The following is a 24,325-nucleotide window of genomic DNA, read 5'->3' as shown; positions in this document are numbered from 1 at the left end:
GTTGATGAAGGTTCTTCAAGAGAAGAAACAAGAAGTACGGTATTGGATCGTGATATAGAGATTTAAGATGAGGTTATGATAGAAGAGATTCCAGAGTCTACGTTACCTCAAGAAGATGAAACACCAAACCAATCGTCTTCTACGGATGTTCTTGAAGAATCAAGGAAACAACTTCCACAACGTGTAAACAGAGGTATTCCTAAACCCAGATATGAACCTGAAATCTCTAGTAAGGTTAAGTATTCTATGAGTCATTATGTCTCTCACCACCGTTTTTCTAAATCTAATAAGGCATTCGTGAATCAACTATCTACTATTTTTATTCCTAACAATGTGCAGGAAGCATTAGCTGATCCAAAATGGAGAGCAGCTATAAAAGAAGAAATGAGGTCCCTTTTTCAGAATGGTACATGGGATTATGTTGATTGTCCAGAAGGAAGAAAGATTGTGGGGTGTCGTTGGATTTTCACCATTAAATACAAGGCAAATGGTGAGATTGAACGTTATAAAGCAAGATTAGTTGCTAAAGGGTACAACCAAACTTATAGTATCGACTATACAGAAACTTTTTCTCCAGTAGCGAAAATCAACACATTACGAGTCTTGTTATCGCTTGCTGCAAACTTGAATTGTCCTTTGCAGCAGTTTGATGTAAAGAACGCCTTCTTGCATGGTGAACTAACTGAATAAGTTTACATGGATCTCCCACCTGGTATTTCAGTTCCAGGATCTCATGGTAAGAATGTATGTGAGCTAAACAAGTCATTATATGGACTAAAATAATCTCCAAGGGCCTGGTTTGGCAGATTCACCAAATCTATGAGGAACTTTGGATATCGTCAGAGTAATTATGATCATACTTTGTTCATAAAGAAAAGGAAGGATAAAATTACTGCTCTTATCATATATCTAGATGATATGGTGGTGACAGGAAATGATCCAGAGGAGAGGAAATCTTTGCAAAGATACTTATCAAAGGAATTTGAAATGAAAGATCTTGGTTCGTTGAAATACTTCCTTGGGATTGAATTTTTTCGATCTGGTGAAGAAATTTTCTTGTCACAAAGGAAATATGTTCTTGATCTGCTAAAAGAAGTGGGTATGTCAGCATGTCAGCCAGTCCATACACCTTTAGAAGAAAAGGTAAATCTGTGTATTGATCCTGATCAAGTTCTTGCTGATAAAAGGTGATATCAAATACTTGTGGGGAGATTGATGTATCTATCTCACATAAGGCCAGATTTTGCTTATGCACTCAGTGTTGTTAGTCAATTCATGCAAAATCCGGGTGAACAACACATGGATGCAGTTTTACGTATTTTAAGGTATTTGAAGTCTGCTCCAGGAAAAGGAATTTTATTCTCTAAAAATGAAGATTATAGAAAGGTTGTGGCATATACAGATTCTGACTATGCAGGAGAAATAGATGGCAGGCGTTCTACTGCAGGCTACTTTACCTTTATGGGAGGTAACTTAGTTACTTGGAGAAGTAAGAAACAAAATATTATTACATGATCAAGTGAAGAGGCTGAATTCAGAGGTATGGCATATGGCATTTGTGAAACTTTGTGGTTGAAGTTTCTCCTCAAGGATTTGGGGGTTCCTCTCAGTGATCCTATTACTCTGTATTGTGATAACAAAGTTGCACATGATATTGCTCATAATCCTGTTCAGCATGATCGTACTAAACATGTGGAGGTTGACAGGTTCTTCATCAAAGAGAAGCTGGACAACAACATTATTGAGTTGCCACCGGTTCGGTCTGAAGAACAAGTTGCAGATATTCTCACACATGGAGTGTCAAGCAAGAAGTACTTGAGTTTTCTGGACAATTTGGGCATGTGTGATATCTACGCACCAACTTGGGAGTGTTAATATTATCCTCATTTAAGAATATATATATTGTTTCCTAATATATATGATCTTTGCTTTATCGTAATATTGTGCTCTATATATTTATGAGTTGTGTAACCAGAATATATATGATTATCATAATAAGAATTATTATCTTCTCGATCCTATATTTGTGAAAACACAACGACTATTTGAGATCCTGCTTTTAACAATTAGAATCAAGCTTACAAAACACTTGTTTGCAAAGTATCTGGTGCGTGTGCATAAGCTGTTTCGAATAAAGAATGGGCACAAAATCTTGGCATGACATAGAAATTTCTAGGAAACTGCCAAATCCAAAGTGGTAATATATCAGAGCAAATTACTAAAAAAAAAAACTCAGGCATTTGAAGAAAGTGAAATTTGAGAGCAAAAAATAAAATAAAATTAGAGAGTTCAACTATCATGAGAAAAATATGATCGAGGCTGGTAATGTCAATAACTGATTTGAATTGGTAATTTTCAGAATTTACAGCATAGAAGAGATAGCTTCCAGCGCTGGTGCTTCCGATAATGCCTCCGATCAGCTTTCGCCATTCTCACAGGGCTGGTGTGCCAGTCGGCTTGTAATCTGTTTGTGGACAGCAGACAGTGAAATTTGTTTTAGTTTCCCAAATTGAGAGACCAAGAGAGAAGAGAGTAATCTACGTACATAGGGAAGGAAAAGGAGCGAGTGCTTGTCGTGCTGCTATCGGACCTAAGAGAAATGCTACCGGAGTAGGCTATCCGCCCTGAGCGAGTAACCAGAGCTGCTGGATTATCCAGCGCAGAAAAACTTGATTCTCCTTGACCATGTTGAGTTAAAATGCTTCTGCTTGAAGCTGATCTGAGCTCCCCCAAACTATCTTCCCCAGCTGGAGGTGTTAAGGCATGAACAAGTTCCGAATGTGTTTGTTCCCCGCTAATATCACTTTCTAATCGAGGTGAAGAACCAGGATTGATAGTGAAACTATCGCTCTCTAAATAAACATTTGAAGAGGTCTCTTCTACATTGCCACAGTTGATTGCTTCAACAGCACAAAACAAACTGGAGCTTGATGAATTCACCTCTTCATATGTGTCCTGTAATCAGACACAGTAAAGTCCATAACACTCTAGGTGTCATTGCTCATGAACACTCACCTAGGTTATCAATAAAATGGCTGGTCGCTAACATATAAAAGAAATGCTTCAAAAGTTAAAAGGTATAAATTCTATGGAACAAGTACCTGACCAGATTGTTGCATATCTTCATCGTCATCAAGTGCCTCGAACTGGAGTATATCCATTTCCTTTTTTCTTACAGGAAGCACATCCATAGTCACAAACTTCTCACTGCATGAGACACTTCCAAGTCCATCTGTAAAATTTAACTTGCCTTCGCCATCCTCCATCAAATTCTTGGTATCATGTTCACCCATTGCATCTGAATTGGATGCCAAGTCTTCCATGATTTCTTTTATTAAATCACTGTGTACATCTGAGGTGCAGCTTGAGAAGCATAAGTCTGAACTGTGGTTGGCCTCTTTATTTTCCACCGCAGTCTTGTCACAAGAAGGTACTTTATCATCAAAGCGGATGTTAACAGCATGATTAGATGTTTCCTTCAAATAAACTATCATCATCTCAGGCACTTCACACTGGGTAGCATTCTTTTGGGCATAATTTTTTTCTTTCTCAAACAAACTGATATCGCCAACTGGAACAATATTTTGAGGCATTGTAACTCTTAACTGGTTACCTCTGACATCTTCTCGATCTTCCATGTCCATTAAATCGCGTAGCCTTGGCAGGTTATCAATATGTTTCCTCCTAGTTTCCAATGGACTTTCATCTCTCTCAGACTTTTGGCCTTGAAAATCAGAGGCATCCTCATGCCTGTGGTTTCCAATAATCTCATTATCTTCGATCAGCTGTCCAGCTTCCATTGAATTATTCTAGCAACTCATTAAGGATTTAAGAGAGTTCATACCACCACAATCTGCACACAGATTTCAATTTAGGTACTTTTAGAACATGCTGAACATTTCAAGGGATCCAGTAAATGTATGTTGTAAATGCAAATTCTAATAGAAACTACAACTCTACAAGGTAGAGAATATACTCAAGAAAAATTGGCTCAATCGAACAATGTTGCGTGAAAGAAACATACATTTATACCATTACAAACCAGCAGCATATGAGAAAACATCAGATACTTGATCAACACCAGCACATTATGTGACCAAGCAGGGAAACCACCTTTATAAACTACGAATCGTATACCAAAAACAGCAAGAGATTATGATATCTTTCCCTCTTACACTCTTCCTTTTCTCTTTAAGTAAGCTCACTACAAATCTTCAAATCAATACCATCCGATTATTTAATTTAGCCATTTGTTTTGCTAAAAGATTACGAAAAGTCATTATAAATGAGAAAACAAAGGTAATGTACAGTACAAAACAATTATCCCCGATTTAGTTCGACAATCAAATCAAGATTAATAGTATAAAAAAGAATATGCACTCAATTAATCACCAACAAAGCAAGCGTATCGTAAATTCCATCGGGAAACCACCAACTACAAATACTTAAGAAGCAATAAGATCAAATTAACATCAGTAATGAGTACACTCAAGAGTATAAAAGAAAAGAAAAGAAAAGCAATTTTTTTTGCGAAAATGAAAGTTAACAAACTAAACAGGACATACATATGCTTTCTCTTAAATGATAAAGATCATGGGACCAAATCCAACATTCTAAATGTTAGGCTGTTAGCATTAATCTAATCCATCCTTTAACTCAACTGTTTATAAAAGCCATTTACAGGCTCTTCCAAAGATTATCCAAACAGACCCTTCTAACTCATAACCAAGATTATTAAATTGAGATTAAATCAGAGATCTAAACAAAATTCTCACTTACAGAAAACAAAAACAAAAAGATTAGTTATACCTTTTTTCCATAAAATATTGCACCTTTAAAAAATTATCACCTTCTGAGTTTGTTTTTTTTTTTCACTGTTCTGGTCTGCATAAATTGTAAACAGAAAAGAAGTGAGAACAAACGCATAATCAAATAGAGAGGTAGATAGATAGACTCATTAAATTAGTACTTATCATCTCTAAATAAATACAGCAGTTTTTTCTTAGCATTAAATATCATAAAAACAGAGAAACTACTACTAACTACTACTATTACAGAAAACGTTTGCGTTTGTCTTTTGATATTACTACTGCTGACCTGGATATTTCTTCTGGTTTTTGGTTTGTTTTGATCATCACCAAGATTTTCAGTTTCAGATCTTCTAATGTACTGCAGGATTCTGAGAAACTATTATTTCCATTTTTCTGAAAATGTTTTGTACTTTGAATCAGAGTTTGTTATTGGATCTCCAAATACTCCTCGATTTCAGGGATTCTACACCATTTTTTATAGGTGGGTTTAAAGTTTAAAATTCATCAACTTACAACTACCACACTATTTCAAAACAGCGAACCGGAGATATGACACAACAAAACAGGATTTCCTTTTCTGTTGCCGGAAAATAACAATTTGCCGGATAATTTATGACAAAATGGAAGAGTCGAAGATTGAAAGTGTAGAGATACTTTCGTTTTATAAAGCGCCAACGATGATGATGGGACCCAGTTTAACCTCTTTTTGTCGGTCAATGCTCTGTTGACATGTGGAAGTTTGTGGTGTGAGGCTTAAGATACTGTTGCAGTGTGTAGGTGGCGAGTTAAGAGACTCGTGCGGGTCTGGGCTCCAGTCATACTTTAATGGTCAACCAAGTGAATATGTTAATGTACTTCTCGGAATATTGCCTGTATCCATGGCGTTTTGGAGTATGAGAGATTATTAGATGAGTAGTTTCTCTGCAAAAGCCGTCAAAACTCAAAAGTGCATGTTCTTATTCTACTCAAGAATGGTAGTAGCTTTCTCTTTAAAGTGTTTTTGGATTGGATAAAGAGCTTTACATACGTGTTTAAGCATCGTGGGGTGACGCACATGGTGATATCAAGCACATCTCAGCACTCAGCAGTGGTCTTTTCTGTTCGCGTTTGTTTTTTTGAAGCAAGAAATGTATTGATTAGTTTTGGGTGTTTACAAATTTATCTTTTTTTTTATAAGGAAAGAGTATAGGTGCTTAGACAAGCAACCCATTTGTGTTTACAACATGGATATCATCGGAGCTAACTCGAACATCAGATGTATTCCCAAAAAGATAATCATTATTCTTACAGTAATCCCGATGAGAATTGTTCGTGGAATTCTGTAAAACTAGCATGATTGTATGTAAACTTGTTCCTCTCCAAGTAGAATCAGAAAATAAGGTAGATTGCCTAGCTAGTCTGCCTAGATTGATAGCAGCATGGTTTTGCTGAGTAGTGACTTTGGTGAGCTTCCCTAAGACGAAATCAATTGGAGCATTGTTGATGTTGTTGTCATGGCTTTGATTTCTTCTTCCTGTGAAACGATTTTGGACTTCCAGTTGGTAACTCTTTTTGATAGCTTGTAGAACTTCTTCTGTTACTGCAGCAAAGTTGATGTTTGTTTGCCGCATAGTCTTCCCCCACTTCAGAGCAAGTTGTAGAGCTGCACAAGACCCGGCCTGGAACCGATGTACCGGTCCGGAACCGGAAAAACCGGACTCGTACCGAACCGGAACCGGAGCAGCCGGAACAGGGACTGGGAATAGGATATGAAAACCGGTGTATAGCGGGACAGGTACTGGTTCTGCTATGATTCCCGGCCACCCCAGTACCGATAGAACCGATCAATTTACACCCTTGATAAAATTTGTAGATTTTAATCTGGGCTGTTGATTTTAGGTTAAGGCTAACTACCTCTTTCACTCGCTTCATCTCTTTTTCTGCTCTCTTCTTTTTTTCCTGTACCACCACCTTCATCTTCTCCACAGAAACGGATACCACCGAGTAAACCAGCAATCAAACGTCAATATTCCCATCACCGAGTCCACCACCTTCATCTCTTTCGATACCGGCTGTATTACTAAATGGTTCATTAACTTCTTAGATTTCTTCATCATCTTTTTCTTCCTCTTCTTTTATTTCTTTGTTCTCCTTCTTTTACACGTAAGTCATTTAGTTTTAGGTAATTCAGTTATAAATTTATTTAGGGTTTTGGTTAGTTGTATGTTTGATTTGTAATAAATTGATTCATGGGTTGTATAGATTGATTTAGGGTTTTGGAAATGGGAACTAGGGTTTGTATCAGAATCTGAAATTGAAGAAAGGGTTCTGTTGATTGAAGAGATGAATTGATTCCGTGATGGGTATTAGGTTGATTCAAGAATAAGGTTGATGTTTCTGGGAGTTGACTGATAATGGTGGAGTTGGTGTTGAAGTGAATCAAGCACAGAGAAAGGAAGAATTGATCTGGGTTTATAATGTTGAGTTGGGTACTCTCTAATTTGTGTTAATAAAAAATCCTTGTGATTTTTATTGCAGATTGTTTGATGTTCTCTATTTTTACTTGTTTAATTTGTAATCTATGCAATCAATTGTCTGTGAAGCGAGTTTCTGCACACAACATGTTTATGTTAATGCCTCAAACAAAATTTGGGTGTTGTGTGATGTTGGTATCACTCAGTTTCTACTTTCAGTGTCATTGATTATGTTTTGCAACAAATATTGAAGGAAAAAACCCGGTACCGGTCAGTACCGGACTGGTCTTATAGGTACAGGTACAACCCCAGGTACATGTACAGGTACAGGTCCTCATAATGAAGATCCGATCAACTCCAGGTACAGGTATCGGGTTCATAAGAAACCCGGACTGTACCGTCCCATGTGCAACCCTAGCAAGTTTACCTCCTCTACTTGTTCTTTCAGCTCCTCCGATTCTAGTGGTGTAGTCTTTGAAGTTTCTTGTGCCCATGCATTGACCTGTGAGGGACATTGCAACAAAGGAGAAGTTAGTATAGGGTTGAAAATCACTATTAACATGACATGGGTCAGCTGAGGTAATATGTATGCTAATAGTGATTCTAAATTTATCAGAGATGTGCCTGTGCTGATTATGATTCTCAGGAGGAGAATGAGTGTTGTTAGGCTGGTAATAAGGATTATTAAGGATGTGCCCTGGTTTATGGTGAACTCTGGAGTGGTTGCATAGATGATGAGTAATTTTTCTTGTGGTAGTTGCTGCAGAGGGGTAGTTTTTTGAAAGACCCAGTCGCATCTGGCTTTTCAGATAAACCAGCAGATGGTGGCATAAGTTGCATTCCAACTGTCATAAAGGTTATCTGCCTAAAACCAGTTGTTGAACCATTCATGAAAGAGTTGTAGGATGAGAAGAGTTGGTGTTGATCTCCAAAAAGCTTCTTCCAAACTTCATAGGCAGCTGGACAAGTTAATAGAACATGTGTTATATCTTCAGCTCCATTTTTACAGAAAGAGCATATGGGGTCAATGTAGCTCAGGATGCTAGTTTTCTTGGCATTAGTCGGGAGAATACCATGAGCACATTTCCAGATGAATAAATGGATGGTTGGGTTTGTATCAAGCTCCCAGATTTGATTCCTAGAAGCTATCTGACTATCATTCATACTTGTCTTGAATTAGTTTGTCGTATAGGGATTTGACAGAGAACTTGTTGTTGGGGGTGAGAGCCCATTGGATTTCATCCTGCTCATTGGGAGAATGGAGGGTTTGGAGAATGAGTTGTTGGATTTCTGGAGTGAACCATTGGTTTAAGATGTTATTGTCCCATTCTCCATAGGTATTGAGGAGTTGATTGACTGTTATAAGGTTATCTGGGAAGAGGGTAGGTTTGGGTATTCTGTCAGAGGTATTCTTGATCCACCTGTCTTCCCAGATACAGATATGGTTCCCATTACCAATCTTCCATATGTAGTTCTGCTGAATTAAGGATATGCCTTCCAGAATTCCTTTCCAGATCCAAGAATCAGTAGTCTTAGGCTTGGTGTCCATTCTTATAACTTCAGTGGCTGGATATTGAGAAGCCTTCATGGTGCTGCTCCATAGGGAATATGGTTCCATAATAAGTCTCCAGGCTATTCTGGTGAACATAGCCAAGTTGAAGATTTCCATGTTCTTGAATCCCATACCTCCTAACTCTTTGGGTTTGTTCACTGCATCCCAAGCAATGTAGTAGAGACCTTTAGATTTATCATGTTCTTTATTCCAGAAGAAATCTCTTTGAATGGCATTGATCTCATTGCAAGTGGTTTTTGGTATTTTGAAACAATTCATTTGGTATATACTGGAGGTAGAAGTGACAGATTGGATCATGGTTAGCTTCCCAGCAGTTGAGAGGTTTGTCTTCCATCCAGCAAATCTGAATTAGCTTGTAAACACAAGGTTTGAAGGCTTGTATCTTACTCTTGGTGGTGAATAGAGGGGATCCCAGATATTTATCAGTAGGATTGATCCTTTGGACTTTCATAGTATTACTGATAATGTCAGCTATTTCAGGTGCAGTATTCTTGCTGAAGAAAATGCCAGACTTGGAGAAGTTTATTAGATGACATGAAGACTGTCCAAATTCTTGAAAGATATTGATTAGGTTGTTGCATTCTTGCATGTTGGCTTTGCAGAATATCATGCAGTCATCAGCAAACAGAAGGTGATTGATTGCTGGAGCATCCTTGCAGATTTTGATTCCTTGAATTTGATGCTGGGTTTCAGCATGAGTCAGATACCGAGAAAGAGCTTCCATGCAAAATAAAAATAGATATGGGGATAGTGGATATCCTTGTATTAAACCCCTGGAGGGTTTGAAGAATTTTCTTGATGATCTATTAACCAAGACATCCATACTGGTGGTAGATATGCGTTGGTGAATTAAGTTACACCATTGGGAACTGAATTCCATTTGAGATAAGACTTGACGTAGAATCTGCTCAGGAATGGATAATAACCAAACACTTCTAAGGCAAGAAATTCTAGCTAGCTTTGCTAATATATCTGCTACTTTATTTTTTTTTCCTTAGGCACAAAACTACAATGCCAGGAACTATTATTAGCAAAAATAATTTAATGTCTAAAAGCATGTTTCGAATTCTCCAGTCTATATTGAGTCTTTCCTTGTTCACTGCATCTGCAACTAGTTTCGAATCCATCTCAAAGTTTACTTTATCCAGATTCATTTCTTTCGCCCATTTCATTGCTTCCCAAGGACCTTTGCATTCCACTTTCTCTGGACTTAAAGTTGCTTCTAGGTAGATACATTTGGACTCCCTGTGAGTACCTGCAAAATCACGAATTATAGGACCAATGCCTCCAGTTTTTAGATCATAATGAAAAGAACCATCAACATTAATTTTAAATGTATCCACAGTTGGAGGAGACCAGTGCAAGTTAGTTCTACACTATTTTGTGACTTGAGGGATCAAACTAGGAGGTTCTTTCTGATGAAGCTCAACCTCTAACTTGCATCTATGAATAATTGCATCAGCTGCAACCTTCCAACCCTTGAAAACAGTGTCACATCTAGTTGTCCAAATGCACCAGGTAATTATTGCTATTTTGCATATTACATCTTGAGGAACCTGATGAGTTGTTAGTTTATCAAACCAACTGCAGAACCATTCAACAATATTTACATCTGGATGGATATGGATTCCAAGAACAGCAAACCAGACTGCTCTGGAAGTATTGCAGTGCAGAATACTATGAGAAGATGTCTCCATTGTTTGAGCACATAGGGGACAACTATAGTCTCCATTCTGAATAACATAAAATAGCTTGTCTCTAGTTTGAAGAATATGATTAATACAATTCCAGAGAAATTGAGTAATTCTTGGCAGCAAAGGAAGTTTCTACAATTTTTTATATATTCCTTGCATTCTGTGACTGACTGATTGACCAATATTTTGTTATTCAAACATCTTTCTATATGCAGATTTCACAGAAAACAAGCCATTTCTTTCAAGGGTCCAAACCAACCTGTCTTCATGCCGTGGATGAATAGAAATATTGAGAATAAGCCTTGCTACCGGGGATTCAAAAAGAGAGAAGATAAGATCATAATTCCATCCTCATGAGAATTAGCCCAAATAAAGTAATCGGAAACCAACTGGGAATGGGCTAGTTGTCCAGGGGTTGAATTCTCATGGTAAAGGTTAGAGCCCTTACTGATCATATTCACAAAAAATAATTGGACTCGAAGTAAAGTATTCACACGTTGTTTACGTATTATTAATATACGCGAGCTGAACACTCCAGGAACAAAAGTAAACAGGCATAATCGTAAATTGCAACACGATATCTAAAAATCAAATCGCATATCATGGTGAATCATTTTTATATATCTAGCTCAGAAAATAAAAATAGGGAAATGTATATATTCATAAGACTTGTCATTTTTTTATATTACCTAGGGCTTGGAAATGATGAATATGGCTCCTTTATTTATTTATTTTAAAAATGGAATTTTATTGATTAAGAAGGAGAGCTTTCCTGGTCTCTAGCTAAAAGGCTACAAATATTAGCTGAAAAATTATTAAGACAAAGCAGTGATGATGTTGATTCTCTAACAGTTCTAGCTGCAACATCAGCCACTTGATTGTCATCTCTACTAATAAAAGAAAACTTGTAAAAATTAAAGCTAGCACTTAAATGTTTAATCTCTTTCAAAATGTTTATATTCTCCTATTGGATCAAGAGGGTGTTCTCCAATATAGATTGAATCACTAATTTAACATCTGCTTCAATGTGAATCTTTTTTAGATACAATTCTTTGGCCCAGAGGAAAGCTCCACGAATCGCGATGCATTCCCCAGCTTCAGGACTTAGAATTCCATCTGCGTAATGCCCTTTGATTCCTTGACAGGTACCTGCAAAATTTCGAAGCACGATACTCGTGCCAAGTTGGTTAGTGTCATGGTCAAAAGAAGCATCAATATTGAAATCTTGCATGGGGGGTTTCCAACGAGAAAATATTATGGATGCAGGACTATGGGTATGCATGTCATTATTATGCAGATGAGCATTCAAGTAGAAATTAATCTTGTGCACAAAGTTAGAGGGATTAAGAGATACTCCTTGAAAGACAACATCGCATATGTCTTTCCAGATAACCCATGATCCAATCATTAACGTGAACAACCATTTATCATTTGTAGCTCTGAGATTGCCAGAAAACCAACTCTCTGTCCATTCTGAGACACTGTTGTGACCATGTCTTTCATCTTTAATATCAATATTGAGTCCTCTCCAGACTCTCTTTGAGTAATTACACTCAAACAGAATATGCTTTATGGTTTCCAGATTACTGCCACATATTCCACACTGAGATTCAGTGGAATCATTATGTACAGCGCAATCTTGGATCTAGTATAATGAATACCATGAATGCTTTTCCAAGTAAAAACATTAATCTTGTGTGCAATCCTGTAGTGCCATAAAGCTTTCCAGGTAGAAGTTTGTATGATTCTTCCATTGACTTGAATGTTTCTATCATCTATGGTTAGCATCTTATAGGCACTCTTGACTGAGAACTTCCCATCTTTAGCTGGCATACAAATCATCACATCTTCCTTAGAGGTATCCATGAAAATATTTTGGATTTCGAGAGAGATATCTTGATCAAATAGTTGGTTCAACAGCTCAACATTCCAGTTGTTGGTGTTTGGCAGAAGTAATTCATCCACATTTTAATAGAATATGTGAAAATCATTGATTGGAGTAGGTACTTGAAGTATCCCTAGTATCCATCTATCAAGCAAGATCTTAGTCTTCTTCCCATTATAAACTTCCATGAAGAAATTATCTTGAATAATGACAAGACCCTTTGTTATATCATTCCATCTTTTGCTTCAATTTTTTGCTTCAATTTTTTGATGTAAAATATCACCATTTCTGAAGTACTTGCTTTCCATGATTTGGCACCAAAGCGAATCTTTTTCAGTGCAGAGTATCCATGCTAGTTTAGTGACCAATGCTAGATTAAGCATTTCTAGATCTCTGATAGCCAGACCACATATATCCTTTGGCTTGCAAATTTATTCCAACCTATAGAATTTAAACCTCTATTGGCATTGTACACCCAAAATAACTTTCTTTGGATATTAGTGAGCTTGTTGAGAAGTTGTGAAGGAATCTTGAAAGTACTTATTTGGTAAATGGGAATAGAATTAAGAACATGTTTAACCATAGTACTTCTGCCAGCTTGAGTTAAGGAAGTAGAAGACCAAGAAGTATACATGTTTTCTCTTCAATGATTTTGAAATATTCCTGTTTAGAGTGACCAAGTATGAGAGGAGATCCAAGGTATACCTTTCTCTAGAAGACATTGTTTTGACACCAAGAATATAGGTGAGTATTTCTGCAGTTTTTGGCTTTGTATTTTTTCTAATTAGAAGGATAGTCTTTAGGTTCAATAATTATGAAAAAGTTCAATCTGAATTCATCTAGGATGTTGTCGCAATCTGTGGTTTTAGCTTGTGTCTCTAGTTGTTGGGTTGTTATTCCGAAACTTACAGGGGTTTGTCACAAGAAATTAGATATTATAGTTGGAAGTAGGGAAAAGTTTTCCGTTTTGGTTTGATGCTTGGTGTGGCTGTAAGACAATAGTTGTTTCTCTTCTAAGATTATTAAGAATTGCTGATAACAAGGATGGATCAGTTAAAAATCGTATTGTGGTTGATGTCCATCAAAACTAGAATCCGGGTTTTAAAAGATCTTTATACGCCAAAGGATTTGTTAACCTGTGCCTTTTGCTTCAACAGGTTGGTACTTCTCTAGCGATATTCTTATCCATCAAAGCTTATATTCTTTGGAAGTCAGCTCCTACCAAAGGTTTCAACTTAAGAGATTATTACTACTGGTTACTAAAAGTTTCGAATAAACTTAATCCTTCTATCGTTAGTAACTTTAAATGACATTCTCACATTCCTACAAGAATTTGCTTCTTTGTATGCCAAGCCTTTCTCAAAAGGATTGGCATCAAGTAAATCCTTATGCAGAGAGGTATTGTTACTGAAAATGCGGGGGTCTAACAACCATACCCAACAATTCGTTTGGCAATCTGAGAAGACTTACTCTAACATACTTTCTAGAGAATCAACTAGGCAGTCAGACTCAATCTGGAGAAAATATATAGAAGAGTTTTAATACCTCTAACTCTTAATTCAATCTTCAATCAGCAAATGGAAATCTGCGAGACCGATTGAATATAAGAGGAGTAAACTTGAACGGTACCAAAGACTAATGTTCAAGGATTAATCAATCTCAATCAACAACCAAAGGTTGGATTTCCTAATTGATCGATACAACGCACAACCTGTGATATTTCAATTATATAACAAAATATAATGCGGAAAAGAAATAATACAGACACCAGAATTTTGTTAACGAGGAAACCGCAAATGCAGAAAAACCACGGGAGATTGAACACCACACTGTATTAAGCCTCTACAGATACTAGCCTACTACCAATGAACTTCGGACTGGAATGTAGTTGAACCCTAATCAATCTCACACTGATTCAAGGTACAGTTTCGCTCCTTACGTCTCTGATTCCAGCAGGATACTACGCACTTGATTCCCTTAGCTGATCTCACCCACAATTAAGAGTTTCTACGACCCAAAGTCGAAGACTTGATAAACAAATTCGTCTCACACAGAAAAGTCTATAGGATTGAATAAATCTGTCTCCCACAGAAATACCCAAGAGTTTTTGTTCCGTCTTTTGATAAATCAAGGTGAACATGAACCAATTGATAAACCAGGCTTATATTTCCGAAGAACAGCTCAATATTATCAATCACCTCACAATAATCTAAATCGTATGTGTTTGAGGGTGAAAACGGTTTCTGCTGATTTCGGTAATTTCGAGTGTGTGGGTGAGAAACGAGTATAAACCCTAAACAATGTACTGCAAGGGAGTACTTTGATTCGATATATCAATCTGTAAAAATCCGGCCTAAACCAAGAAATGGTCGTTCCAGACTTGCTTCGGTCACAAAGTGAAGGAGAAGGGTTGGTCTAGGGAGGGAAGCGAAGAGAGTGTTGAGACCAGAATAGTTGATTCGGGAAGAGTAGTTGTTTGACGACTTGTACCAGAAAGTGGAAAGCTAACTGACGGGAAAGCTAACAAGTGATTTATGAGTATTGTATTCTCCTGACCAAAACTTGTGTTTGGTGGGAATAGGTGAGACCTATTTATACAAGTCGCAACGAAACATACCCTGGTCTCGTAAGAAGTGGAAACAGTTGAGTCAATGGAAGAAAATAGTAACGGGTAACGTCTGGAATTGATGTTTCCATAATGAAGGAAACGTTTCACCATTACTTCTTGCATTTACTAACCGCCTCACCCTTATGACAATTTCCTGTAATGGGCGTAGTGTACACCGCACGCTGTAAACCGCCAGACCAATACCCTGATGAGCATCCCCCAGTTTATGACATGTTTTGATGTCTCGAGTGTTTTCGTGGAAAACGTGTAGCATGTTGCTACGTGTGGCGTGGCCAAAGGATTTGGCGTTTGTATCCAAGTTGGTTCTGTGACCAAAGAATAGGCATCGTAGGCAGGTTGGTGTCGTGACCAGAGAGTTAGCATCACAACCAAGTTGGTGCGGTGACCAAGAGTTAGCATCGCAGCCAAGACATTGCCACGAGTCGTTTGGTGGCAGGTTTGTACGGATGAGATCTACATCTCAGGAGGAAGATCAGCCGTATATTGTTGCAACCCTTCGTTTGGCAACCAGCGGCATGGTTGCAGCGCTTGCATGCTCTTGGCACGGCCAAATTAGGGTTTTGGCGTCGTGGCCAAGAGATTGCCATAAATCGTTTGGTGGCAAGTTTGTATGGCTGAGATTCGTATCTCAGGAGGAAGGGTGGTCGTTGATTGTTGCAACCTTTCATTGCTCCCAGTGTCATGGTTTAGCGCGGCCGAGCTAGGATTTTGGCGTTTTAGGCGCGGCCAAAATTAGGGTTTTGGCATAAACCGTGATGTTTGGCCTTGGGACGGAAGTTGCCATGCGTTAGGTGGCGAACTTGTACGGCTGATATTTGCATCTAAGATGGAAGGGTAGCCGTTGATTGTTGCAACCCTTCGTTTGGCAGCCAGCGGCATGGTGGTAGGGTCGGCATGGCTTTGGCATGTTTTAGGCGCGGCCAAAATTAGGGTTTTGGCATAAACCGTGATATTTGGCCTTGGGCCGGAAGTTGTCATGCGTTAGGTAGAGAACTTGTACGGATGAGATCTGCATCTCAGATGGAAAGGTAGCCGTTGATTGTTGCAACCCTTCATTTGGCAGCCAGCGGCATGGTGGTAGGGCCGCATAGCTTTAACATGTTTTAGGCGTGGCCAAAATTAGGGTTTTGGCATAAACCGTGATGTTTGGCCTTGGGCCGGAAGTTGCCATGTGTTAGGTGGAAAACTTGGATGGCTGAGATCTTCATATTAGATGGAAGGGTAGCCGTAGATTGTTGCAACCCTTCGTTTAGCAGCCAGCGGCATGGTAGTAGGGCCGCACGGCTTTGGCATGTTTTAGGCGCGACCAAAATTAGGGTTTTGGCATAAACCGTGATGTTTGGCCTTAGGGAGGAAGTTTCCATGCGTTAGGTGGCGAACTTGGACGGCTGAGATCTGCATCTCAGATGGAAGGGTAGCCAGTGGCATGGTGGTAGGGCCGCATGGCTTTGGCATGTTTTAGGCGCGGCCAAAATTAGGGTTTTGGCATAAACCGTGATGCTTGTCCTTGGGCCAGAAGTTTCCATGCGCTAGGTGGCGAACTTGTACGACTGAGATCTGCATCATAGGTGGAAGGGTAGTCGTTGATTGTTTCAAACCTCCGTTTGGCAGCCAACGACATGGTGGAAGGGCCGCATGTCCTTGGCACAGTGGTGCGGCTGGAATGGTTGTCATGCCTTGGTGCGGAGATGTGGCTGGCATGGCATGCCTTTGGCACATTGGTGCGGCTGGCATGGTTGGCATGCCTTGGTGCGGAGATGTTGCTGGCATGGCATGCCTTAGGCACAGTGGTGCGGCTGGCATTGTTAACATGCCTTGGCGCGGAGATGTGGCTGGCATGGTATGTCATTGGCATCGTGGTGCGACTGGCATGGTTGGCATGCCTTGGTGCGGAGATGTGGCTGGCATGGTATGCCATTGGCACCGTGGTGTGACTGGCATGGTTTGCATGCCTTGGCGCGGAGATGTGGCTGGCATGGCATGCCATTGGCACTATGGTGCGGCTGGCATGGTTGGCATGCCTTGGCGCGGAGATGTGGTTGGCATGGTATTCCATTGGCACCGTGGTGCGGCTGGCATGGTTGGCATGCCTTGGCGCGGAGATGTGACTGACATTGTAGTGCCATTGGCACCGTGGTGTGGCTGGCATGGTTGGCATGCCTTGGCGCGGAGATGTGGCTGGCATGGTATGCCATTGGCACCGTGGTGCGGCTGGCATGGTTGGCATGCCTTGGCGCGGAGATGTGACTGACATTGTATGCCATTGGCACCGTGGTGCGGCTGGCATGGTTGGCATGCCTTGGCGCGGAGATGTGGCTGGCATGGTATGCCATTGGCACCGTGGTGTGGCTGGCATGGTTGGCATGCCTTGGCGTGGAGATGTGGCTGTCATGGTTGGCATGCCTTGGCGCGGAGATGTGGCTGGCATGGTATGCCATTGGCACGTTTGGCTAGCATGCGTGGATGGCATGTGTAGAGATGATGCCAGTCAGTACCGAGGGCTCTTCCGTGGAGCATGGCATATACATAAAAAAGGTACCCCGGTAATTTTACGCAGTCATGTTGAATGGATCAATAAATGTGCTAGTGGAGACATTATTACTCAAGTGTGATGTCACTGGTTGACTAAGGTTTTACGATTTTTACTCTAAGCTAAAAACCACCATCAATATTAAGTCCCCTGCTTAGCTCGGAACAGGGACTTTGCTGTGAGGTAAGCATAAGATAGTGACAGACGAGGATAAAATCGAAACGGTAAGTCATGAAGAGATGGTCGGGAAGATCCGTCTAACTTTTTTCGGGAGGTATGGAGAATTCGTGATTCTTGCTTGACGGCCTTGCGTAAATCCTGCTCGTGGTGTTGCTGGATAGACCGTGAGAATGGTAGGGGCGGTTGTTGGTTGAGATGGAGAATGTTGGCTTGGTATGGCGCTCGCTCGGCATGGCGCGGACTCTTGGAACGGTGCCAGCATGGCATGGCGCGGACTGTTGGGCACCGTGAGGCAAGGCATGGCGCGGACTGTTTGGGCACCGTGAGGCAAGGCATGACGCGGACTGTTGGGCACCGTGAGACTTGTTCTTGCGTGCCCAATTGCCTTTTCCCTTTCGTGGATAAAATAGCGAATCCTTTCCTTATTCAAATTCCAAAAGTGTCATGCCTATAAAAGGGGTTGCTCTTCCTTTTAGTTTGTACTCTTGTTCTCACGTCCTTGTATTAGCGGCAGAGTGGTAGTAATAAAGCGAGCAAGCATTCCAGGTATGTACTCCAGGGTTTCTCCTTTAATCTCTTTCCTCTTTTATTTTTTATTGGTGCAAACCCTAGCCATAGGTGTATCTTCTATGAACTTGTAGAAATATTTTACCGTGAACACCGCAATAGCGTTAAACACCTCAATTATTATGCAATAGTAGGACTCTACGGGCAGGTGACTGCCACCAATTCCTTTCCCATGAAAACCTAGCTTTTAAGGTTTCCTTTTTTCTTGGTGTAGCCGTGTGTATAATTTCCGTGGTGGAGCGTGCTTTCTTGGTCGGGCGCGTACTTTCCGCTGCGAGGTACAGTTTTGGCAAGGAGTGTGCTTTTCGTGGCTACGTAGGGTTCGCTAGTTTCCATTTCTTCGGTTATGTGAGTTATGACTTGTGGTTGAAAATAGAGTGGCTTGCAACCGAAATGAATTCTTCATTGCTGATAAAGTAATCTTCGGGCACCCTCCTTCCAATAGTAATTTTTTTATATCCCTTCTTTTGTTGTAGTTGAAAGTGTAAGTAGCTTAAGAAGGTTTCGTTAGGATGTCACCTGAGAAAATCCCTGCCGCGGCTTCAAAAAATATTGGCAGCTCTAAGCCAAACGTGGATGATGAATTTTTCATAACGTCCGCCACAGCTAGGAGAAATCATCCTAAGTTCTTGCCCATCCTCCTGACCGGTTCAGAGGGTGAAGGAGACACCCAGTCGGTTCGACCAGGTTGTGTAATACGATTTTTCCTTCAGAGGCAAGAGTGTCCTGCTTCTTCCATTGACTTCAGAATCTGTCAGAATCTGTTGCGCTCTTTCGACAAGTGGATGCAATTCGTGATAAGTCAGGACTGTGTAAAAGCAAATTTGATCAAAGCGCAAATCCTTGGCGTTGTCACAGCTTCTGCGGCGCTTCAAATCAGGAAATATATTATGAGCTTAGTTGCTTTCGTTTCTCGATGGTGTCCAGACACTCACACAGCCATATGCAGGTGGGGTGAAATGACTGTCTCTTTGGAAAGTGTGGCTGTCTTATTGAACCTTCCCATAACAGGGAATCTTGATATCACCTTGTCTGAAGATGAAGAACAAACGCACGCTGCTCTCGTTGCGAAGTCAAAAGGTTTTTTTCGGAAGGAAAACGAGACGAGGTGTTTCTATAGCTGATGGGTGTCTCAATGGTTCCCAGATGAGTCGGAGCCAGATCAAAAGAATAATACGTTTCATGTCGCGGCATTCTTGGTTCTTTGGTTATCCAGGGACATTTTTGACGACGGCTCTGGTAAGAAGGAAATAAGACGGGGTCTCATTAAGTTTGCCATCAAATTAGCGAAAGGTGTTGTTCTCCCCATTGGCGGATTGTTTCTCGGTTATCTGTACACACATTTGGATCATATGGTTGCGGACATGCGTGCTTCAAACAGCTACATGAAAGTGGACTCATACGTCCATGTTGCTTTCCTTCAAGCGTGGTTGTGGGAGCATTTCGAGAAGTGCGCTCTCAAACCGCTGTATTTACTTACCGAGTCTTGGGGTGGTTCTAGGATACTTCGCTGGGTGAACAGGAGCCCAAGGTTTGTCTCGAAACTGGTTGACTTCCTTGACAACTCCTACACAATCAACTTTTGTCCATGGGCTCCGGTGCATGGCTCCATAGTTCAAGTAGACATTTTTTCCTCTGTTCTGAATACATTTTTGCTTTCTGAAAAGAATACGAGCATTGGGGAGGTTGTGTTCATGCGAAGTTGCACGCCTGGTTATGTACCGTCTTTTTTTCGAGGGTCTTGTCAGGTAGTCTCTTATAACATTGATAGGGCGGCTCGACATATGGGATTTGACCAAGGGGTCTCGCTCTCTCGTCAGTCGGCCGTTCCAGAAAACTTGTCGCCAGCTACTCTTGATGCTAGTGCTCTTGCGCGGGGTATAAGTTTTCCCTTCTTTCTCTCGGCATGAAATCCGAAGATAACTTCTAAATACAACATATTCTAGCAGGACGAGTTCCTTGCCATTCATGGATTCGTGAATGACGTAGTGAAGAATACCTGTGGTAAGCCTTCTACTGCAACTTTAGCAAGACATCCATTGTTAAGGGATCCTTCCTTTCCAAAACGGAAATCTCCTAACACGGACACGGACAGTCTCCAAAAGAAGGAGCTAAGGTCGAAAGATCGCGCGGGTGGTTTTCAATCAGATTCAGCGGCCCTTGTGACTTTCAGTTCTTCCAACGTTCGGGTATGTATTATTTTTCTTGCCCACTCAGTCGGATTGCACAATTCTTTCGTTATTTAAAATCTTTTCTTATATCTTAACCAGGGCGTGAACGCCTTTTCCCAGCTTGCACGTAGTCAGAAAACGGCGGCTCTCGCAGCAGAGGGTGGCAATGCTCAGTCTCAGAGATCGGCGGCCCTCTCGGTAGAGGGTGAAAATTCCGAGCCTTCTTATGGTGAAGAAGAGATCGAAAAGGAGGGAAGCTCGGAATCTACTGATGATGAAAATAGCTCTTCCAACAACAGTGCTGAGTCTTCTTCTAGTCAGTCTAAAAGTGAATCGGTAAGTCTTCCATGCATTCTTCTTCTTCCTTTCTCTCTCCTTTTTTTTTTGAAAAAAGTCTAAACCACGATATCTCAGGGAGAACCCGCTCCTGAAGATGGATCCGAGGCAGAAAACCATGGAGATACAGCTTTGTCTCCAATCGTGGCAGCTGCACCTGGCGACCCGGAAATGGAGGTCGATCAAGATGAAGATGTTTTTGCGGCTCAAGTAGCGGAGAGTGCTCCAGCGACCGCTGGCGCCACTGTAGTTAGGAATCCCTTTCCAGTTATCGGTTCGGTTGCAGGCGTCGTTTTTGCTCCTTCGTACTTAGTTCTTTATCCAGATCATGTGTTGATCGGCGGCTTCAGCGCGCCAGCCAAATACGAGACGTTGTATACCAAGATATGGGAAAGGTATGGATGCATCGCCACAAACAAAAAGGTTACTAGTCGGTTTGCGCTGGTCAAGCGTGTGGAGGAAGCTTTATCTTCTATTGACGACATGTGCAAAGTGACTAGCCATACTGTTTCTGAAGACATGGTCTCAAGCTGGAAGTTCCATCGCGATGTGTGGGTAGACCACGAGTTCAACGTTCCCTGGTTTGTTGAAGGTTTCTCTGAGATCGAAAAGTTGCAGACCACAGCGGCTGAAGGCCCTTCCGCGGATGAGGTCACACAGCAGGAGGCGGAGATCGAAAGGTTGTCCACGGAGCTGAAGCTAAAACGGGCGGCTCTCGAAAGAACGAAGGAGGCTTTCTCCAAGAAGAGCAAGCCATTACTAGATGGTTTTCCTTGAATGTACTTTTGTCTTCTGAACTTCTTTTGCTTAGGTTTTTTTTTTTGAAAGGCAAACAAAACGCCTAGTTTATGGTTTGGTTTTCTGGATTTTTGGGTTGATAGATAATTGTTAGCTATGAAGGTTTTGGATTATTCTTTTGGGATGAATTGTTTTTTTTTTTTAGAATAATGTTGTTTTTTGGTTATGACTACATGCGGCATAAATACTCTAGGAGAGTCATGGAGTTGTGAATGTTGTATTGTCAGTAGAAAGCATGGGATGAAAACATGGGGATAACATGGTTGTCGATTTCTACCATCTTATGTGAAAATTCTAGGCAATAGAACATGCAACTCGTCTGACGAGACTTACTTGCTTTTTAGAGTCTCCCAACAAAATGGATCTCCCGGATGTAAATCTGAGTTTTTGTGGGCGGCGACGCCGTGACTGTGAAAAGTCCCCAGTCGTTCCAGAGTCGTCTGATAACCGAGGCGGCGACTAGTCTGCTTCAATTATCTCGATATCTGGGTTGAAAAGATAGAATCGGAAATCAGGAATTGATATTGCGACCGATATATTAATCTCCCACTGTGGTCGCCAATTGTTTGAGGATGAAAACGGTTTCTGCTGATTTCGGTAATTTCGAGTGTGTGGGTGAGAAACGAGTCTAAACCCTAAACAATGTACTGCAAGAGAGTACTTTGATTCAAGATATAAATTTGTACAAAGGCCTAAACCAAGAAATGGTTGTTCCAGACTTTCTTCGATAACAAAGTGAAGGGAAGGGTTGGTATAGGGAGGGAAGTGAAGAGAGTGTTGAGACCAGAATAGTTGATTAGGGAAGAGTAGTTGTTTGACGACTTGTACCAGAAAGTGAAAAACTAACAGACGGGAAAGCTAATAAGTGAAGTCTGAGTGTTGTATTCTCCTGACAAAACTTTTGTTTGTTGAGAATAGGTGAGACCTATTTATACAAGTCGCAACGAAACGTACCGTGGTCTCGTAAGAAGTGGAAACGGTTGAGTAAATGGAAGAAAATAGTAACGGGTAACGTCTGGAATTGATGTTTCCATAATGAAGGAAACGTTTCACCATTACTTCTTGCATATACTAACCGCCTCACTCTTATGACACTTTCATGTAACGGGCATAGTGTACGCCGCACGCTGTAAACCACCAGACCAATACCCTGATGAGCATCCCCCATTTTATGACATGTTTTGATCTCTCGAGTGTTTTTGTGGAAAACGTGTAGCATGTTGCTACGTGTGGTGTGGCCAAAGGATTTGGCGTTTGTAGCCAAGTTGGTTCCGTAACCAAAGAATAGGCATCGTAGCCAGGTTGGTGCCGTGACCAGAGAGTTAGCATCGCAGCCAAGTTGGTGCCGTGACCAAGAGTTAGCATCGCAGCCAAGACATTGCCACGAGTCGTTTGGTGGCAGGTTTGTACGCATGAGATCTGCATCTCAGGAGGAAGGGAAACCGTAGATTGTTGCAACCCTTCGTTTGGTAACCAGCGAAATGGTTGCAGCGCTTGCATGCTCTTGGAAAATTAGGGTTTTGGCGTCGTGGCCAAGAGATTGCCATAAATATTCTGGGGGCAAGTTTGTATGGCTGAAATTCGTATCTCAGGAGGAAGGGTGGTCGTTGATTGTTGCAATCCTTCGTTTGCAGCCAGTGGCATGGTTTACGCGCGTCCGAGCTAGGATTTTTGCGTTTTAGGCGTGGCCAAAATTAGTGTTTTGGCATAAACCGTGATGTTTGGCCTTGGGCCGGAAGTTGCCATGCCTTAGGTGGCGAACTTGTACGACTGAGATCTGCATCTCAGATATAAGGGTAGTCGTTGATTGTTGCAACCCTTCGTTTGGCAGCCAACGGCATGGTGGTAGGGTCGGCATGGCTTTGGCATGTTTTAGGCGCGGCCAAAATTAGGGTTTTGGCATAAACCGTGATGTTTGGCCTTGGGCCGGAAGTTTCCATGCGTTAGGTGGCGAACTTGTACGGCTGAGATCTGCATCTCAGATGGAAAGGTAGTCGTTGATTGTTGCAACCCTTCGTTTGGCATCCAGCGGCATGGTGGTAGGGCCGCATGGCTTTGGCATGTTTTAGGCGCGGCCAAAATTAGGGTTTTGGCATAAACCGTGATGTTTGGCCTTGGGTCGGAAGTTTCCATGCGATAGGTGACGAACTTGGACGGCTGAGATCTGCATCTCAGATGGAAGGGTAGTCGTTGATTGTTGCAACCCTTCGTTTGGCATCCAGCGGCATGGTGGTAGGGTCGCATGGCTTTGGCATGTTCTAGGCGTGGCCAAAATTAGGGTTTTGGCATAAACCGTGATGTTTGGCCTTGGGCCGGAAGTTGCCATGCATTAGGTGGCGAACTTGGACGGCTGAGATATGCATCTCAGATGGAAGGGTAGCCGTTGATTGTTGCAACCCTTCATTTGTCAACCAGCGGCATGGTGGTAGGGCCGCATGGCTTTGGCATATTTTAGGCGCACCCAAAATTAGGGTTTTGGAATAAACCGTGATGTTTGGCCTTGGGCCGGAAGTTGCCATGCGTTGGGTGGCGAACTTGGACGGCTGAGATCTGCATATTAGATGGAAGGGTAGCCGTTGATTGTTGCAACCCTTCTTTTGGCAACCAGCAGCATGGTAGTAGGGCCGCATGGCTTTGGCATGTTTTAGGCACGGCCAAAATTAGGGTTTTGGCATAAACCGTGATGTTAGGCCTTGGG

General features: G+C 41.3%; 2 protein-coding genes across 4 annotated transcripts; both read right to left on the bottom strand.

Moving 5' to 3' along the window:
• Positions 1-2,139: 2,139 nt before the first annotated feature.
• On the bottom strand, positions 2,140-5,429 carry LOC113275751. Of its 3 annotated transcripts, XM_026525313.1 has the most exons (6): positions 5,098-5,429; positions 4,810-4,884; positions 4,025-4,212; positions 3,102-3,853; positions 2,546-2,955; positions 2,140-2,464 (listed from the first exon to the last, which is right to left on the bottom strand). In XM_026525313.1, the coding sequence occupies exons 4-6, from the start codon at positions 3,798-3,800 to the stop codon at positions 2,356-2,358; spliced, it is 1,218 nt and encodes a 405-aa protein (XP_026381098.1). In that variant the 5' UTR covers positions 3,801-3,853; positions 4,025-4,212; positions 4,810-4,884; positions 5,098-5,429; the 3' UTR covers positions 2,140-2,355. The 3 variants fall into 3 exon arrangements, with proteins under 3 accessions (XP_026381098.1, XP_026381097.1, XP_026381099.1); XM_026525312.1 differs by lacking the exon at positions 4,025-4,212; XM_026525314.1 differs by lacking the exon at positions 4,025-4,212 and having other exon boundaries at positions 2,591-2,955.
• A 6,066-nt stretch (positions 5,430-11,495) lies between these two features.
• LOC113272634 lies at positions 11,496-12,397 on the bottom strand. The gene is made up of 2 exons (XM_026522447.1): positions 12,218-12,397; positions 11,496-12,134 (listed from the first exon to the last, which is right to left on the bottom strand). Exons 1-2 carry the CDS (start codon positions 12,395-12,397, stop codon positions 11,496-11,498), a joined length of 819 nt encoding a protein of 272 aa, XP_026378232.1.
• Between the last annotated feature and the right edge of the window lie 11,928 nt (positions 12,398-24,325).

The sequence above is a fragment of the Papaver somniferum genome, chromosome 4, assembly GCF_003573695.1.
Source record: "Papaver somniferum cultivar HN1 chromosome 4, ASM357369v1, whole genome shotgun sequence".
In the NCBI taxonomy this organism is placed as follows: Eukaryota; Viridiplantae; Streptophyta; class Magnoliopsida; order Ranunculales; family Papaveraceae; genus Papaver; species Papaver somniferum.
Note: the sequence above shows the minus strand (reverse complement) of the source record. Positions and strands in the feature narration are given on the sequence as shown.

Excerpts from the sequence above, each read along its gene's own strand:
- LOC113275751 (XM_026525313.1), bottom strand. The coding sequence starts at position 3,800 with ATGGAAGCTGGACAGCTGATCGAAGATAATGAGATTATTGGAAACCAC. Across the intron at positions 2,956-3,101 it reads ATATGCAACAATCTGGTCAG|GACACATATGAAGAGGTGAA; the intron begins GTACTTGTTCCA and ends GTCTGATTACAG. Across the intron at positions 2,465-2,545 it reads CGCTCCTTTTCCTTCCCTAT|ATTACAAGCCGACTGGCACA; the intron begins GTACGTAGATTA and ends GTCCACAAACAG.
- LOC113272634 (XM_026522447.1), bottom strand. The coding sequence starts at position 12,397 with ATGGATACCTCTAAGGAAGATGTGATGATTTGTATGCCAGCTAAAGAT. Across the intron at positions 12,135-12,217 it reads GGATTGCACACAAGATTAAT|TGTGGAATATGTGGCAGTAA; the intron begins GTTTTTACTTGG and ends ACTGAATCTCAG.